We start from the raw sequence: 18,100 nt of genomic DNA, 5'->3' as shown, positions 1-18,100 counted from the left end.
GCCCGCTCCTGGGTTCATACCTTGAGTGTGCTGTTCTCATGCTGGAGCTGGGAGATATGCAGTCTCATGGCTGAAATCTGCTGGAGCAGCAGTGGGGAGTCCTTCACTGGCCCAGGGCCTGGGACGCTGGCCAGGGGCTGCCCTGCAGCCCCTCCTGTGGGGACACACACCAGGAGAGCATTCACAAGAGCTCAGGGATCTCGGGGCTCAGAGCTCACCCCATGCTCAGCCCCCATGCTCAGCCAGTCCCATCTCTGCCACCCCCTCAAGCCCACGCCCTCTAGTACTGACCACTGCCCTACTAGCCCCGAATCCTCTAAGACAGGGAAGTCAGCCACTACCCCCACCCCCCGTCAGCATCCAGGTAGGTCTATACCTCGCTGCTGTTCTTCTGTGACCAGGCCAGGCCAAGGGGAAGGGGAGAGAGGAGAGAAGAGACACACATGTGACAGGGTGTCTGTGTTTCAAGGGTAAGGAAAGGAGCAGGGGCCAGAATCCACAGTCCACAGACACAGGTTTATGCCCAGCCTGTGTACCACAGTCTTTGAGTTCCAAGGGAGGCCCAAGACTTGGACGGCCTCCACCCCCTCCCCAGGGTTTCCTGGTAAAGGGGCCCTGTTCCCCAGAAGTCCCTTGTGCTTTGGCATCTATGTAGATTCCTCTCCATTTTAAGGAGGTGATAACAAGGTGACTTGGCAAGCTTCCCCTCACCTGCCCCCCCCCCCACCTGCAGCTGCCAGCTGCTTGGTAGGCCCCAAGCTGGGGGGCAAGGAAGAAAGGGGAGGTATAGCTTTGGCATAACCGGGCCTCTGCAGATGGATGCAGGGCATGGAGAGAACTACAGTTTGGGAAATAGATGGGGATGACAATGGCCCTAAGGGGACCTTGTGGCACACCAAGGAGGCAGACAGCAGGAATGGGGACGTTGAAGAGGGGAATCACTGGAGGCAGCTCAGCCAGCCCAGACAGGCACCAGGAGCAGGGCAAGGAGAAAAGAGACAATCCAGGGAGCAGGAGAGCCTAACATCCAGGGCCTGAAGCCCCCTCACCCCAGCAGGGGCAGCGGCACAGTACATGGCAGGGAGAGGCAGAGCCTCTACTCCTCACTCCCTGACGACCAGAAGCAAGCCACTTCCCCTCCAGGCCGTCTCCCTATCTGAGCAATGGGGGGACGGGCCTCTGGGAGAGGCAGGGCCCCCCATCTCACTCCTCTGCCCAAGACCCCAGGGCCTCCCCACAGCCTCCAGCCAGCCGCTCACCGCCAGTGATGCCAGAAACGAGAGTGGCGATGCCCGAGGGGGGCGCCCCTCGCAGCCCCTCGATGGTCCTTTTGGACTGGCTGCTCAGGCGCTGCTTCAGTTCCAGCTTCTCAGCCTCCAGCTGGTCGATGTCTGCCTGGAGGGCGTCCATCGTCTCCTCGAAGTCTCTGTAAGAGAGGGAGGGAGCCCTTGGCACTGAGGTCCCCATGGAGGGAGACGTGTTTGTGCCCGGGGTCTCCGGGCTCTCGGGGCTGGGGCAGGGAAGCAGGCTCCACTGAAGCTTGGGCTCAGCCAGAGGCCTGGGGGTCACTGAGGAGACCAGGGCCAGGGCTGAGGACTAACGTACTTCTCCTTCTTCCGCAGCAGGGCCTGGGTTTCCTCTAGTCGACTCTGTACCTTCTCGGTCCTCTCATCTGCATCCTTGGCTGCGCTGTCCAGCTTCTTCTCCAGGAGACTCAGGCGCACGTTGGCCTCGCTCAGCTCTTCCCCCTGCGGGCCGTGGGGTGTGGGGTCAGCCGGCTGTCCCCTCCCTTTCCTGAACCCCCAGTGCTTGCATCCAAAGGCCAGTATGGACAGCACCCATGGAGGCCTGGGCTCCCCAGACACCTCAGTGTGGATGGCCTCCCCCACCTCCCACTGCCCAAGTCCTGGGCCCCACCTTGATCTTCAGGGACTTCTTCAGTTCCTTAATGACAGTCTCCCGATCCTCCAGCTTCAGCCCCAGCCCCTCGGCATCAGTGATCTCTGCACGGAGGGCGGCAGCCCGAAGTTCGGAGGGAGGAGGCTGTGGGGAGAGGGTGGGAATGAGCACGCCCAGGCCCACCACTGCACACAGCAATCACTAGTACCTCCCGCTCCCACCTGCTCCTTCCCCTCCTTCCAGCCTTCAGCAAGACCGAGGCAGTGACCACTCCCTACCACCAGCCAGTGGGCCCTTCGGTCTCTTCCTGCCCCAGTCTTGCCCAGGGCCCCTCACACCCAGCAGGCCCCTCTGGCCTACCTTGCTCGGGGGCCTTTCGGCATCGTACTCGCCCTCCTGCATGGCTGTGGCCAGCTTGTTCATGGTGGCAATAAGGATGCTACATGACTGTCGAAGGCACTCATAGGGGCTGCTTGATGGAGACCCATAGATCTGTTGGGAGCCCAGGAGCCAGGTCAGACCCAAACAGGGACCTAGGAGCCATCACTGGCTCCTCTCCTTCTCTCCCGCCTTCCTAATCACCTCCCCATTCCTCTAACACAGGTCCTGACACCTAGCCTACTCGGTCCATTTATCCCCCACACTCCCTACCTGTTCCCCTGCCTTGAAGGCCAACTCTTCCAGGGTGCCCGAGGGCAGACCCTCGTTCTCAGCCAGGGGGGCGATGAGTTGTGCGGCCGCGGCGGCTACCTCCTGTAGCACAGCCACCACCCATGTCAGATGCTTCCGACAATCCAGAAGTGTATCCGACACCTAGAGCCATGTAAGGTGGAGGAGGAGGGAGCAGGTCAGGGCAGTCTGGCCACTCCCTTCCTCCTCTGCACAGGCCCTCGCCCCCACATCCCTTTCTGCCCACAGAACATCTCCGCCTGCCCAGACCTGAGGCCCAAAACCAAGAGCAGCCGGGATCCCAGGAGCATCGGTCCCTGGCATTCGTCTTCGGATCTTCTTACAGAACTGTCGGATGTCACTGCAGGACGTTTCCAAGTCTCGGAGCAGGAGAGACAAGTCTGAAGCCTCCTGGCCACCCTGGATGCAGAGAGGATACTAAGTCCACACCAGCAGGAGAAAAGAAATTGGTCAGGCAGTGAGAATGTGGGAGAGCCCAGATGAGAAGAGGGAGAGGAGGGCAAAAGTGAGCCTGAGCATGGGGAATACAAGGAGGAGAGGAGAGCAGGGTCCACAACTCACCTGTAGAAAGGCATGAAGCCTCCCCACCTCCACAGCCATGCAGTCCAGTGCACTCTGGGTGAACTGTGGAGATGGCAGATATGGGCATGAATACATAGACAGCTTTTCCTTCCTTCCCCCAGTGTCACCATTGGCCTCACAGCCCCCAGGAGGCCTCAAACAGGCTCTCCCACTCTCCTAAGCACAGAGAGGGGGCAGGGGGTGGACAACTTTCTGTAGATGGGGCTCATTTCTGAGAAGGCTGTTCAAAGTCAGGCCCTGCCCCCCGCCCCCAACCCACGACCAGCACCGACATGGGGCTCTCACCTTGATGTGGTCAGCCAGCTGCACCGTACAGTCCTCAGGCTGCTCAGTGAGATGGATGCTATACAGGTGCTGAGGGAAAACATCAGACAGCCTCAGCACTGGGGGCAGGCTTCTGCTTATTAGCCTTCCTCATTTCTTGACCACAAATCCTCAACACCTCAAGACCTTCTCCCCTCCCTCCCTGGGTTTCCATCATCCAAGACCCAGTGAAAAGTTACCTTCCTCCCTCCCTTATCTCCTGCCCTTCTATAGGGAGCAAGGGAGGAGAGGGAGGGATAAAGGAATGAAGCACCTGCTATGTGTCAGGCTCTATGCTAAGAGCATTACAAAGATGTCATCTGATCCTCGCCAACCCCCTGGAAGTTAGATGCTACTATTATTCCCGAGGCAGATAGTGGTTAAGTGACTAATCCAAGGTCACTGCACAGTGTCAATTTTTTCAATGTATGAATTGGCTTTCCTGAATTTTTGTCTTTTCCTTTTTTTTTTTTTGCAGGGCAGTGAGGGTTAAGTGACTTGCCCAGGGCCACACAGCTAGTAAGTGTCAAGGGTCTGAGGCCAGATTTGAACTCGGGTCCTCATGAATCCAGAGCCGGTGCTCTATCCACTGCACTACCTAACTGCCCCAACAATTTTTTTTTTTAAAAGAGGAAAAGATGGGGTCATCTAGGTGGCACCGTGGATAAAGCACTGGCCCTGGATTCAGGAGGACCCGAGTTCAAATCTGGCCTCAGACCCATGACACTTACTAGCTGTGTGACCCTGGGCAAGTCACTTAACCCCAATTCCCTCACCCAAAAAAAAAAAAATTGTTATAAGGGGCAGCTCTCTAGGAAGGGGAAGAGTGAGAGACACAGAGGAAACCTTGGCAATATAAAGACAAAACACATCAGTATCTTTTCGGAACAAGCCGTTTCTCAGTCAGGGGTCTCCTCTAGTATTTCTGACTTTTTTGGATTTCTGGGCATTGGGCACTGAGCTCCCCTATCCCATATTTGTTGAGTAACTAGGATGACCTTAGTCAAGTCATTTGCTTACCCTGAGCCTCAGTTTCTCCATCTGTAAAATGGTGGGCAATGAGCTTGAAGGGCCTTTCTATCTCTTGACATTCTGTACCTCCACAAGCTGTCCTCTTTAACCAGGCCAGTTTCTTCCCCTCCCTTCCCTGGACACCTAGCAGTGTACGTGGTCACCTCCACACCTTTGTTCTCACCACCTCCAAGAAGATCTCGGCCGTCTTGAAAAAGTTCCAACTCTTCCAGGAAGCTTCCCCTCCCCTTCCCCTCATTTGAAATCTCCTCTGAACATGTATTCAATGATGACAATGCTCCTTGCTGACATTAGGATCAAATTAGCCAGCAGGTGACATGCACTTTGCAAGCCTTTACATGGCAGAGAAGCCGAGCTATCATCCCCCTGATGGTGGACACACGTCCTCCTCGCTTCACCAAAAGTGCTTTGCTATCAACGACCCCAGACATCTCTCTCTCTCTCCCCCATTCCGGGCCCTTTTGCCTCCCATCATGAACCTGCCTGCTGGACAAGAGAGTTTCACCTACCAAGCACAAGGCGGGAAATCGTGCCGACCTCCTCCCTACCAATTCAAAAGGAGAGTTGGGAGAGGAAGTCATGGGAAACTCCTTGCCAGAACCACTGGTCTCATCCCAAGGGACAGCGCTTCCTGCCCCCAGGTCCCCAGGTATGGTCTGCTCCCAGAGAGGAGCTATTACAAGAGCCCTTCCTCTACCTCGGTGCTCCCTGGCTGCCTGAAGCCTCATTCTCACTGCCCATATGGGCTCACACTCCTCACTATCACCTGCCTACATCCTTACAACCACCCTCCTAATGGGTCTTCTTGACGCTCTTCTCCCCGCCTGCAGTGCCTCCTTCACTTGCTGACAGTTATTTCTCGAGGCACAAACCTAAGTCATGCCTCTCCTCTGTTAAACTGATATCATGAGTGCTGCTCCATGGTCATTAAGACCAAGGGAGATGCAGCCCTCAGCCGGGTCTGGACACCAGCCCAACTACCTGGTGTGGCCCCTCCTCGGGCCGTTCCCCATACCTGATAGTATTTGATGGCCTTGGTGAGGGGCTCTACATTGACTGTCTCATCCAGCTGGTCCTTGTGCAGCAGCTCAATGAGGAAGTCCAAGGAGCGCTCATGGGCACTCATCTCGGGGTAGAGACTGCCGACCTTCTTGTAGACGTCCACACTGCACTGAGCCAGGGCGCTATGGACCAGAGCAGGACCCCGCTAAGACCATGGTCACAGGAGAGAGGCCCAGGGTGTTCAATCTCCCAGTGAGGTCAGAGTTGGGAGGGGGGGTTCCCGAGGAGGAGCAGTTCTCATGATCCCTAGTTGGGATGAAGGTGAAGGGCCCTCCACTGGAGCTTACACAGCAATTTCTGCTGATGGCAAGAGAGAGACAGAGAGCCAGTGCAGGTGGCATAGGGCATACTCACTGCTCGTATCGATGGAGTGTGGCCTGCAGGAGGCTCAGGGAGTACACCAGGCCAGCAGCAAAGCTGAGCTGCTCCCCAGGAGCCCCTCGAAGCCCTGGTCGCCCTGCACAGTTCTCAGTCAGATCAAACTTCTCCTGGGCCTGCTTTCTGATTAACTCTGCCTGTCAGAGAAGTAGAAGGGGAAATGAAGCTCAGCACCAAGGCAAAAACCCTGTGAGGACACAGCCAGCCTCAGGGAGGGGGGCGTCGAGGGCCCTCCCTGGGCTCAGGGCTGAGGCACAGACAAAAAGGGGTCACCGGGTTCTGGTTCAGGGCAGAATTTGGGGGTGTGTGTAAAAGCGTGAAGGATGCATGCCAAGGCCTACCTTACAAACAAGGCGGGGGATGAGCAGCAGAACAAGGACACAGTCGTGATCTCCTCCAGGCCTCAGGAAGCTGTCCGGCATGAAGGCCGTAAGCAAGGACACGTGCCTATTGGCCTGGGCCACTTCCATTTGCCTCAGCTCCATCTCAATGGCCTAGAGGGTGACACAGAGCAGAGCAAGGGTTTCAGAACCCACGAGCCTTCCCAGGCCAAGGCCTCCCCTAACTACAAGTCCCTCCAAACTAGCCGTGTGTAGCCCCTGGGCCCCAGGGGCCCCGGCTACTCTGAGTACCAAGCGTAGTCCAACTCCTCAGGTGCCAGGCCACGGCCATCAACAGTAGGCACTCTTCACTCCCAGCTCCAACACTAACCTTGGCATGGGCCTTGGTCTCAGCAAACTTAATCTTGAAGTCAAAGGTCTCCGGGGGTGGCTGCTGCTGCCTCTCCACCGAAGCTTCCTGCTGATTTGTCAGCTCCCTATTCACATCCTGGGGAAGCAGGGACAGACTGAACCAGGGCAGGGCAATCACGCCTTGGATCAGGAAAATTTGGGAAAAAGAGGATAGAAGGAAGCTGGCCTGGCCTGGCCAAGTGCCCCTTGGATGTGTGGGGGGGCGGGGGGAAGTACCTGCAGATGGGCGGTCAGCTGCCGGTATTTCTTTATAGTCTGCTGGTAGTCAGCAACCGTTTCCTGAGCAGCCTCTACACGCTTCTGGGCCTCCCTCACTCGGGCACCTGCCATGTCCAGCTGCTCCCGTAGTTCAAGCTCAGTCTCTCGAGCATTCTCCTGAAGCTCATCATTCATTTCATTCATGGCTTCCTGTGGGACACAGGCAGTGTAGAGCGCTGAGGGTCAGGGGCCAGAGATGGTCCTGAGGAGATTCCCTCCCAGTTGTCTCCCTTGGGGTTGGGGGTCAGTGGGGAAGCAAGGACAAGCTCTCTGAGGTCATCCACAATGATCAGTGGGGAAGGTCTGAGCAAGAGGCTTCCTTTTCACCAGCTCCTTCTGCAGTGTTTGGGCAGAGATGGGAGCGAGAAGCCAGAATTGAGGAAAGGCCCCCAATTCCCAGTAGAGACCAGGGGAGGACCAAGCAAAAGTTCAGACCAAACCTTCCCCTCACCAGGTCTCCCACGGTCTCCCGCAGCTCCCGAACTTTCTCCTCCAGGTTCAGGTTCCTGTCTGTCAGTGTCTCCACCATCTCTTCTGCTCCCAGGGCTGCATCCACCTGCAGGGTTGTAGGTGCAGTTACAGACACTTCCATAAAGACATGGGCCTGGTTTGATCTTCCCTGCTAGGCTCCTGGAAGGCAGACATCTTGGCCAGCCATCTGGATTCTCCCCCCGCGCTCCTCCAAGTGCCTCCCACTATACACAGCACATAGTAAGCGCTCAATTCACCTGCATTTGGCACCTCCTATGTGGAGGGTCCTGTGCTGGGCTGGGCACAAGACACCAAAGCAACAAGAAGAAGATGTAGGCCTGAAATGCGGGCTCAGAGGGGAGTATTGGTGCTGGTGCCACAAGGCATCATGGCACTATGGAAAGATCCCTGCCTCAGTTGTGAGCACCCTCTTCTAGCTCTCAGGCCCCAGTTGCCCCCACACCTGCTCCTTGAGCTCATCGATGGTGCGCTCGGCCTGGCCCAGCTCCTCCTGCAGACGCTCACGCTGCTGCCTCAGTGCCTCCAGCTCCACGTTCTTCTTCTCCATGAGTTTCTGAAGCTTGATGTGCTCCTGCTTTTCTGAGGCCGACAGGTCCCGCATTCTGGGGGGGGGGGGGGGTAATCACACAAAGTGTCCGTCCGAGGCAGGATGCCTCGAGGATGGAAGGTGGGGGTGGGGGACAGACCAACACAGCAGGCTCACCTCACCAAGGCATCCTTCAGCCGGGCATTCTGTTCCTCCAGCTGCTTGAGCTGGTAACTGGACGCAGCCCCATCAGAGCCTGAGGGAGAACACAGGTGGCTTGCTGGCCAGCCCTGGGCAACACCGGCCCCCGAGCCCAGCCTCTCCGTCTACACTCCTAGTCTCTGCTCCTCCGACTCCACCTGCCAGGAAGGACCCCCCCATACCCTTTTCCTCGATTTCAGCCTTGAGGATCTCTAGGTCTGTGGTGAGCTCCTCCACACGTTCCTTCAGAGCCTCCACCTCCTGCTGCAAGGACTCTGCCCGCTCCTCAGCCATCTCCTTGTCCAGAGTGGCCATTTCTATAGCGTCTGCTGTGTCGGCCATCTCCTCCATATAGCGTTCCTTAGCCTCCAAGGCATCTTTGGCTTCCTGAGGAGGGAGATGGGGGTGTGGTACCACCTGGAGGCTTTGGGCCATCCCTCTAGGGAGCTGCCCAGTCAGTTCTGGCCCAGGCTCTCGCTCTTTCTGCTCCCAAACCCTTCTAAAAGGGGCCATGACCACTGTGAATGTTCTCCCTCTGCCCCACGGTCCCACTATCACTGCCCAGCCCCACCTTCCGGGCCTCCTTGAGCTTCCGCTGCAGCTCCGCCTGCTGCTCCTGCATCTTGCTCTTCCATTCCTGCACCTGCTCCAGCTGGATCTTGTGTTTCTCAAGTTCTTTTAACTTAGCCTTGTCCTCTGCACGCTTCAGCCTCAGGGTCTCCAGTTTCTCCTCCAGGTCGCGTACCTGGACCCGCAGCCCTTCCTCTTCCTGGGAAGAAGGCACAGGCTCCCTTCACTGGGTACGCCCCCTCCACCCACAACTCTCACCTTGACCAAGGAGCACAGCTGGCCTGGAGGGGAAGGGGACGGGATCCCATGAGTGTATTAAGCCACCTCTAGAGGAAGGAATTGTCTTGCCGTCTCTCCCTTTGGCATGAGATACCCAGGGGATCAGAGACTGCAGGAGGTGTCGTGTAACCCAACAAGCGGGAGAGGTGAGGGTTCTATACAGTTCCAACCTCTTGAGAAAAGGAATGGGGTCCCTGTTCTCCTTTTCTCACACACACACAGCTGGGAAGGAAACTGCCACAGGCTTGAGGGTTGCCAACACGCTGAGATGGAGAAGGAGAACTGCAACCCAACAACAGTAGGCAATTGCAGTATCCATGGTCACTAAACCCCGTGCTGTGCTTCTGCAGGACCTAGAGCAATTCCCAGGCTCCTCAGTAGAAGTTTCTTCGTGTACAGCAGGCCTTACCTTGGAGGGGGAAGGCAATGGGGGAGCCGCCCCAGGGGAGGTGAGCGAGGGCGTGGGGACGATGGGGGCTGCCAAGGGTGTCTGTGCCGGGGTGCTGGGTTCACTGCTGCTCATCTCCCCAGTGGAGGCTGAGGCTGAACCTGAGGGGCCTGAGGGGCCACCAGCCCCCGATGCCCCTGAGCTGGCAGGACGGGCAGGCTGCATTGGTGTGGGAGGAAAGAGAGACGAGACATTGGTCATCAGCTCAAAGAGAAACTCACTGTAAAGGTTACAGAGAGAGCTCGGCAGCGACACTCAGAAGTCTTGGAGACAGAATAAAAAGGGGAAAATGAAGGAGTTGGAATAGGGTAAGAGAAAGAAGTACAGTAGACAGAGAACAGTTAGACTTAAGACCATAAGAACTGTCCCCCGGGGCTCCCACAATCTTCCCCAATCTACAGCCAGCTCTGACGAAGGCCTCGAGTATCAGCTGGGAAGCAATGAGGGCTCACCCAGCCAATGCTCTCCTCTTCAAAGGGCAGGATAAAGATCAAGCCCAAGTCTCAGGCCTCCTTCTACCCTATGGAGGTTTAGCCAAGCTTTCCTGACCATGTTCAGTCTCTTAGCTGGTCTCCTGGCAGGGGGCTGGGCTGGCAGAAAGACAAGCCCCTCATTGCTGTTTTAGTAATTAGTGTGGGTGTGGGTGGTTTGACTTTAGAACATTCTGGATTGGAGACAAAAGAGAATCAAGCTGGGACAAAAGCTTCTGAGGCACTCTCAGAGTGGACTTGGCTCTCTTTCACTGACCAGGGACTTGGCTATTATAATAATAGCTCATAGATCTATGGTACTTCAAGATTTCCTCACAACAGCCCAATGAGGTAGGTAGTATAAGTATTAAATATACGCCATTTGACAGAGGCTAGGGTTAGTCCCATTGGCTAGGACTTGAAAACAGGCCTTCTGATTCTTAAGTCCTTGGCTATCTGATTTAACATACTATATCGCTCCTCTCTCCCCCATGAAGACCTATGACATGGGCCAGGTCACAATGTTCCTCTTTCCCCAAAACTTAAAAGGATACCCAAGAACAATTTCTCAGCCTCTCTAAACAAGATGAGTAATGGCCTCACCCAACCTTTCCTCCCAAGCCAATGGCTTCATCTTGAAATGATAATTGGAAGCTCAATGCTCCTCCCACCACACAAGAAACACTCCAATGGGGAAGAAGAAGGTTATCTTGGCAGAGGCACAGCTGACATGTATACACTTCTTCCTTTCAGGGCAAACTTGAGCTTCCATAGAGATGGACTTTTGAATCCTTCCAATTTTGGACACCAAATATCCTTCATCCTTTTCTCCTGAGCCAACTCACCCCACAGTCAATCATGCAGACAGACAAGCACAATGCATGCTGAGTCACAAGGATATACAATGAGGCACAAACGTACGCATATAGAGCCACACATGCACACAGTCATACATATAGACTGAGAACTAGAAGGGACCTCAAAGACCCTTTAGTCCAACCCAACCTGAATCATGCTACCTTCCACAAAGGCCTCTGACAAAGTCATTCAGCTTCCATTTAGTGATGGGAGAACTCATTCTCTCCCAAGGCAGCCATTCCACTTGTAGGCAGCTCTAATGAAGGAGTTCTTCTGGCCAGTTAACTCAAATGAGCCTTGGGGGCAGCTAGGTGGCACAGTGGATAAAGCACCAGCCCTGGATTCAGGAGGACCCGAGTTCAAATCTCTGCTCAGACACTTGACACTTACTAGCTGTGTGACCCTGGGCAAGTCACTTAACCCTCACTGCCCCGCCAAAAACAAAAAACAAAACAAAAAACCCTGAAATGAGCCTCTCTAAAACTGTCCAAAACCAAGTCTAATCCCTCTTCCACAAAGGTGCATTGGACCAGAAAGGCCTTGCCAAAAGAAAGCTAACAGGAAGATAATATTCAGCTCCTGATGAGTGTAAGTCACCAAGGCCAGATAAACTACATCTTGGAATACTGTAAAAACTGGCCAATGTGTGCTGAAAGATCTGGAAGAACAGACCTATGGACCTAGACAAGAACAAATGTCTCAATTTTCAAAAAGAAGAGAATAGAGACTGCTATCTATAGGCTGTGAACTTGGATCCAATTCCTAGCAAAATTCTACAATACCTTCTGAAATAAATGGTTACTAATATATAGGAAAAAGAACATGGTCATGCCTGGGGGTGCACCAGATTGAGCTCATCTCCTACCAGACTGACAGAGCATGAGCATGACACAGCAATGCAGTTCACCCATAAATCTATCAACAACCGTTTATTAAAGCCACATGTCAGGCACTGTGATGAATGCTGGAGACAGAAAGGTAAAAAGCAAAACAGTCCCTGCCTCCAAGAGTTAACCTTCGACCAGAGGCCACATGGACATATTTAAACATATAAGGGGAAGGAGGATGCTAGCATTTGGGGAAAGGGCTGGAGATCAGAGAGGGCTTCATGTAGAAGGTGACACTTGAGCTGAATTTTGAAGGAAACCAGAGGCAGACTGGGTGAGTAAGATCATTCTAGGCACAGGGGACAACCAGTACAAAGGCACAGGGACCTGAATTTCAGCAAAACATCTGACAAACTATTTTCTGTAATTCTCGGCCTAATGGAGAGATATAGGCTAGAAGAAACTTCCGTTAGGTAGACTAAGAGCTGACTAACTAGATTCAAAGTGTAAGCATTAATGTTGAGGTGTCACCTAGCACAGGGATGTGTGCTTGGTCCTAACTAATTAATGACTTAGATAACAACACAGATGGTGTTCTTACCAAATTAGCAGATGACACAAAGCTGGAAGGGATAGCTAAAATACTGAGTGACAGATTCAGGATCCAAAAAGATCTCAACATTGGCCTGAATCTAGTAAGATATATATATATTTTTTTATTCTAGTAAGATAAAATTTAAAGAAATAAATTTTAAAAAGAAAGAAAAAATAGGTGGTCTGATACTTGGATTCAAAAAAACCTACTTTATCAGTACCAGATCAGAAGACATCATTAATTAGCAATTCATCTGAAAAAGATCTAGGGGTTCTGGTGGACTAGAAAATCAACATGAGTCAATAGGAGAATATGGCAACCAAAAAAGGTTAATTAAATCTTTGGCAGTATTAAGAAAGCTGTGACCAGGACTAGGAAGATCCCAAATATCTGGAATAGTGCACTCAGCTCTGGCCTCCATGTTTTAGGAAAGAGAACGATAAAAGCTCAAGGTTATCCAGTAGAGGACAACCAGAATAGTGAAAGGCCTCTGAGTCCATGACATATGGGGATCAGTTGAAGGAATGGGGAATGTTTAGGTGGGACGTGGTAGCTATATTCAAGAATCTGAAGAGCTGTAATGCAAAAGGATTATACTTGTTCTTCATGGCCCCAGAAGGCAGAATTATGAGCAATGGATACAAGTTCCAAAAAGGTAAATTTAGGATTGATCAGAGAAAAATTCTGTAACATTTTAAAGCTGCTCCAAGTGGAATGGGCCACCTCAAGAGGTAATGGACTCCCTCTCACTGGTGGTCCTCAAGCAAGAAATAGATGGCCACTTGGTAGGTATGCTGTAGAAGTGGGTATAGGTGGCACTGAGGGGTTTCTAAAGTTCCCTTCAACTCTTGAGATAATACGGTTCTGTAAAATACTTGAAGATAAGAAACATGTCCCTCCAAAGTCTTCACTTTGCTCCAATCTCTGAGAAGAGGTGGGCCTGCTCTTTGAAGCTCAACCACTCTATTCATGCCCTTGATCTCATCCCTTCCTGTGTCCTTCAGGACATGTGGCCTCATTCTAGTTTTCACGATTTCATCTACTGGCTCTTTTTCTGCTGACTGCTACTCTCCCATATTCCCTACCCTTAAGAAACCTTCACTTGACCTTACTCCCTACTTATGCTTTTATCTTACAGCTAGTCTTCTTCATTTCATAACCAAACTACCAGAAAAGTATTCTTATATTAGTTATTTCCACTTTCCCACCTCCCGTTCACTTTTTTTTTTTTTTGAGGCAATTGGGGTTAAGTGACTTGCTGAGGGTCACACAGTAAGTGTCTGAGACCAGATTTGAACTCAGGTCCTCCTGACTCCAGGGCCGGTGCTCTATCCACTGCCCCTCCCGTTCACTTTTCAAATCCACTGTCATTTGGTTTTCAATCCTACCACTTGACTGAAATTCCTCCCCAAGGTCATCAATGATCTCTTTGTGGCTCAATTCTATGGCCTTTTCTCTGTCCTCATTCATTTCATCTAGAGGCAAATTCCTCTGCTGGACACTGAAAGTTCTTCCCAATCTGTCACCATATGATTTAACCCCTTCATACACCATTCTAACCCAACTGGCCTACCTGCTGTTCCCTCTTCCACTTCCCTACCTTCCCATAGGCTCAGAGGTGTATGCTCTTCCTTACCCCACTATCTGGAACCCAAATCAGTGCAAGCCAAATAAGCCTTGCTGGATCTCCAGGTGTCAAGACTCCCCCAACCCAAGACTGCCACACTGCTTTGTCTTTATTTTCTTTGTTTTCTTTTCTTTTTTTTAATTATTTTTTGTTTGTTTGTTTTTTGTTTTTTGCTGGGCAATTGGGGTTAAGTGACTTGCCCAGGGTCACACAGCTAGTAAGTGTTAAGTGTCTGAGGCCAGATTTGAACTCAGGTACTCCTGAATCCAGGGCCGGTGCTCTATCCACTGCGCCACCCAGCTGCCCCTTCTTTTATTTTTTTTTTTTTTGGCAGGACAATGAGGGTTAAGTGACTTGCCCAGGGTTACACAGCTAGTAAGTGTCAAGTGTCTGAGGCCAGATTTGAACTCAGGTCCTCCTGACTCCAGGGCCGATGCTTTATCCACTGCGCCACCTAGCTGCCCGCCTTTATTTTCTATTTGCTTGTTACACCTGTTTTCCTGCAGTAGAATATAATGCAGGGGTTTTTTCATTTTTGGTTTTGCATGTCCAACAGCTAACACAGTGCCTAGCACATAATAAGGGATTAAATGTTGGTTGAATTTTTTTCACCAGGCTAGACATCCCCAACTGTGTAAAGCAATCCTCATATCATGGTCTCCAGTCCCCTCACCATCCTAGTCTCCCTCTTCTGGACAAGCTCCAGCTTGTCCACATGCTTCCTAAAACGTGGCACCTCAATGTGAACACAGTAATCCAAATGGAGTCTGGCCAGAACAAAGGACAGTAAAGCCATCTGGATATTAAGCAAAAAGTCTAAGATAATCTTAGGGTTTGGGGCTACCATTATCAGTTCTGATTCATATTGAGCCTATAGTAAAGTAAAACTGTCTAATTGGTGTAAGGTCATCTACGCAGGCCTCCCTCACCCTGCACTTGTGAAGTCAATCTACTGAATTCCACTACAGGGCTTACATCTATGCCCATCAGATTTAGCCTTATTGGAATCTGGGTTTGGTGCTGGGCTCATTGTTGCCATTTTCCTAAGCCCCAAAGCCTAGTACTCAAATGGTGACCAATGATTGTGAATAGGGATACAACTTAGCCAAGGGAGAAGATAAGGAGAAGAAGCCACAGCACTTCTCATTCACCTAGGAAGGGAACCTCAAAACCAGGGGAGAGGAGGCAAATGGGGAATTCCTTCCTTCCCATATATAAATCACTGAACACAAGGACACACAGTCACCGACACCAACATTGAGCCAAAGATGTTTGAGTTTTGTCACACGATATCTACACAGAGATGTAACAGATGCTGTCACACATGGACTAATACGCTGGGTCACATATTGTCACACACAAGCATACACTATGTAAATATAGCTCACGCCTACTTTTTTGAAGACAGCATCAGGAAGAGTAGCCATCTCTCCCTCCCCTCAAGGACCATGATAGACACACACGCCCCAAGTCACTCAGAGAGACACAGAGGGACATAGGGACACATGGTGTCACTCTAGCTCTCAGAGCCCGTGAAGGCTCTTCAAATAGCTGTGCCCTTCTCCCCTAGGGCAGGAGATCTTAGGCTGGGGTCCGTGAATTTGTTTGTTTGTTTGTTTGAACATATGTCGATAACTAGTTCATCATCATCAACTTGCTTGCAATGCTCGGTATTCCATTTTATGGATTTGAAAACAGTCTTCTGAGAAGAGGTCCAGGCTGTCAAAGGAGTCCATGACACCAAAAAGGTAAAGAAGCACAGGCAAGGGCATCCTGGCTGCCCATCCCAAAGCCTCCTCTTCCAGGAAGTGTGTCCCAATTAACTCTAGATCCTGAGTGAGCCATCACTGCTTCCTCTACAACACTGAGTGTCGATTAGCTCAGAAACAAATTCATATGTTGTCAAAGTGAAAGAGATCTTAGAGATCATTTTTCCAACCTCATTTTATAGATAAGGAAACTGAGGCTCAGTTTGGGTGGGCAACATACATATTAAATGTCCTTGGCTATTGCTGCAAATGCCTTGTCTCCTAATCACATACTATTACGGGCATAAACACACGTGCTGGTAAAACACAAATGCATGCATACACAATGTTCACACACACGTACACACAGAGCAGGGACCCCAGAAGAGGCCTCTGGTTCTCTCTCACCTTGGGCCGGCGGGTGGTAGTCTGGCCAGGAAACAGGAGGCAGAGCCAGAGGAGAAGAGATATTCAGGAGAGCAAGAGACAGGAGCAGAGACAGACAGCGGCAGGAACAGTGGAGACAGCGGGAGAGGAAACAGTGACAGGGCCGCTGTTAGATGACCGACTCCCCTCTCCCTCCTCCTCCCCCAAGGAATCGAATCCCCCCTTCCCCCTTGGTCCCCAGCTGTGGTCCAAGTCCTCCCCTCACCCACACAGCAGCCCAATGAACCCCAGCTGTGGCCAGCTGGTTTTCTCTAAAGGACCTGGTTTCCTCAGTAACCTCGGCCAGCCCCAGGGGAAGAGGCAGCAGGTGGTGAAGGAGGCCCCAGGGACCAGGTCCCCTAACATCTAGCTATTGGTACTTGTCCTCAGTCATGGAGAGCAGCCCCTCTCTGACCCCAGTCGAAGACCCTAGAGCCTAACAAGAGTCCTTCTTTTCCTTTTGCCAAGCCACAGGGGTCAGGGGCTGGAGAGGCCTCCTCAAAATCAAGCCTGCTGAGGCATAGCCCTGGGATATTTATTTCAGGCTCTCTAGTGACTACAGCAGAACAGCCTGCTCCCTCAAGGCACCATCAAACCTCCCCCCCATCCCCAATACAGAGGGCTCGGGTATCAAGATCATGAATATTGAATTAGCCAGAAGCCCTGAGCTCAGCAAGGTAGCCCCAGCTGCAGAATTTAGGGGGGAGGGGGAAACAGAAGGGGAAAGAAAGAGAAGGTAAAGAGAAAAAGGAGAATATGTAGGGGGGTTCTTCCCCTAAACTAGACCCCCAAACCCCAGGAATCAGCAGGGATGGGAGATTACACACCAAACCCAAATCTCAACAGGAGGGTGCAGTATGCCAATTCTATTGCCAAATTCTTTCTTTCCTTAAGTGTCCCCCCTCCCAGTCCACAGTCCCCAGCCTGGACCCCAGTGAGAGGCCTGTTCCTAGGGGCCTCCAGAGCCAAAGAGGCGCTATAATTCAGGGTCACGGAGGATGAACAGGAGCCTCATCTGCCTTCCCAGCAAGGCAGCACCCCCACTGAAACTGGCAATTGGAAGAGAGAGGGAAGCCCCTGGAGCCAATCATTAACCTCCAGGGTAAGAATCGAACCCAAGCAAGCTCCTACACAAGGCCGAAAACAATCTTAGGCTCCCCCATCACAGGCAACTTTCTTAAAGCAAACAGCAATAGCAATAGCAACAGCGGCAGCAGCGCAGCCCCTTGACTGACACCCAGCCCCATGCACTCATGGGGGACACACAGACCCACGAAGTTCAATGAAAGCCAAAGCCAGCTGAAAATGGAGATGACAGGTGAGGCCCAATCCCCCTCCCACTTTCTCCCCAACAACACCCCCCTCCCCAAGGCAGGCTGACGGAGCCAGTAACTTGCAGCAGCGGTGGTGGCGGCGGCGGCGGCGGCGGCGGCAGCAGCAGCAGCAACAGCAGTAGCAGCGGCAGCGGCAGCAATGCCGACCCCTAGGTAACCACAGTACCCAAGGCCAGGGCCAGTGGGAGAGGGAGTGAGTACCTTGCGGGTAGTCGGAGCCTGTCTCATCATTGCAGAGAACCAAAGACACAGACACAGAAACAGAGGGACGGAGGAATGGGGGAGGAAGAGGGACCGAGGAAAGATGGCCGGAGAAAGGACAGAGAGATGGTGGGAGGATGAAGAATGGGGTGGGGGGGGAGAGGCAGGCCGGGCAGAAGGGGACCAGCGGAAAGAGGAGGTTAGCGCATCAAATTCCAACAATGCAGCCTCATCTTCCCAGCCCCGGTTGCTGTGCAGCCTCCAAACAGCTACGATCTCTGGGGCCCCATGGCCCCAAGGCCCACCCCCACCCCCACCCCGTCTTTTTGCAGGTCTGTGCGGGGATCAGGAGTAGAGCCTGGCCCAGCTCGCCATCCTAGGTAAATCCAGATCCCACGATCTCAGCTTCTGACCAGCTGCACCCAGCCCTGGATTCGAGCTCCTCGTGATGTCATCGGACCCGCCCTCCAAGACTCGGGTGGGGGTGGGGGCTGGAGATGGCTCCTCAGTCACCTAGCAACACCCAGTACTACATAGGCTCC

At 52.6% G+C, this 18,100-nt stretch overlaps 1 protein-coding gene across 14 annotated transcripts in view; it reads right to left on the bottom strand.

Annotated features, from left to right (window-relative positions):
• Positions 1-18,100, bottom strand: part of DCTN1 (dynactin subunit 1) — a 38,133-nt gene that overhangs the window by 1,828 nt on the left and 18,205 nt on the right. For 4 of the 14 annotated variants that reach the window (XM_043973466.1, XM_043973463.1, XM_043973464.1 and 1 more), the window contains exons 6-28: positions 17,559-17,576; positions 16,006-16,026; positions 9,434-9,631; positions 8,747-8,944; positions 8,358-8,562; positions 8,152-8,230; positions 7,891-8,050; positions 7,408-7,512; positions 6,915-7,106; positions 6,658-6,774; positions 6,288-6,440; positions 5,923-6,083; positions 5,522-5,690; positions 3,457-3,525; positions 3,151-3,213; positions 2,839-3,006; positions 2,551-2,712; positions 2,260-2,391; positions 1,918-2,043; positions 1,606-1,748; positions 1,260-1,426; positions 377-391; positions 21-154 (exon numbers count right to left, since the gene is read on the bottom strand). In XM_043973466.1, coding sequence (XP_043829401.1) covers positions 21-154; positions 377-391; positions 1,260-1,426; positions 1,606-1,748; positions 1,918-2,043; positions 2,260-2,391; positions 2,551-2,712; positions 2,839-3,006; positions 3,151-3,213; positions 3,457-3,525; positions 5,522-5,690; positions 5,923-6,083; positions 6,288-6,440; positions 6,658-6,774; positions 6,915-7,106; positions 7,408-7,512; positions 7,891-8,050; positions 8,152-8,230; positions 8,358-8,562; positions 8,747-8,944; positions 9,434-9,631; positions 16,006-16,026; positions 17,559-17,576 — 2,955 coding nt within the window. Of the gene's footprint in view, positions 1-20; positions 155-376; positions 392-1,259; positions 1,427-1,605; positions 1,749-1,917; positions 2,044-2,259; positions 2,392-2,550; positions 2,713-2,838; positions 3,007-3,150; positions 3,214-3,456; positions 3,526-5,521; positions 5,691-5,922; positions 6,084-6,287; positions 6,441-6,657; positions 6,775-6,914; positions 7,107-7,407; positions 7,513-7,890; positions 8,051-8,151; positions 8,231-8,357; positions 8,563-8,746; positions 8,945-9,433; positions 9,632-16,005; positions 16,027-17,558; positions 18,037-18,100 lie in introns of those variants that run through there. The other 10 variants (XM_043973459.1, XM_043973462.1, XM_043973458.1 and 7 more) reach the window with 9 other exon arrangements.

Source organism: Dromiciops gliroides, chromosome 6 (genome assembly GCF_019393635.1).
Source record: "Dromiciops gliroides isolate mDroGli1 chromosome 6, mDroGli1.pri, whole genome shotgun sequence".
Classification (NCBI taxonomy): Eukaryota; Metazoa; Chordata; class Mammalia; order Microbiotheria; family Microbiotheriidae; genus Dromiciops; species Dromiciops gliroides.
Note: the sequence above shows the minus strand (reverse complement) of the source record. Positions and strands in the feature narration are given on the sequence as shown.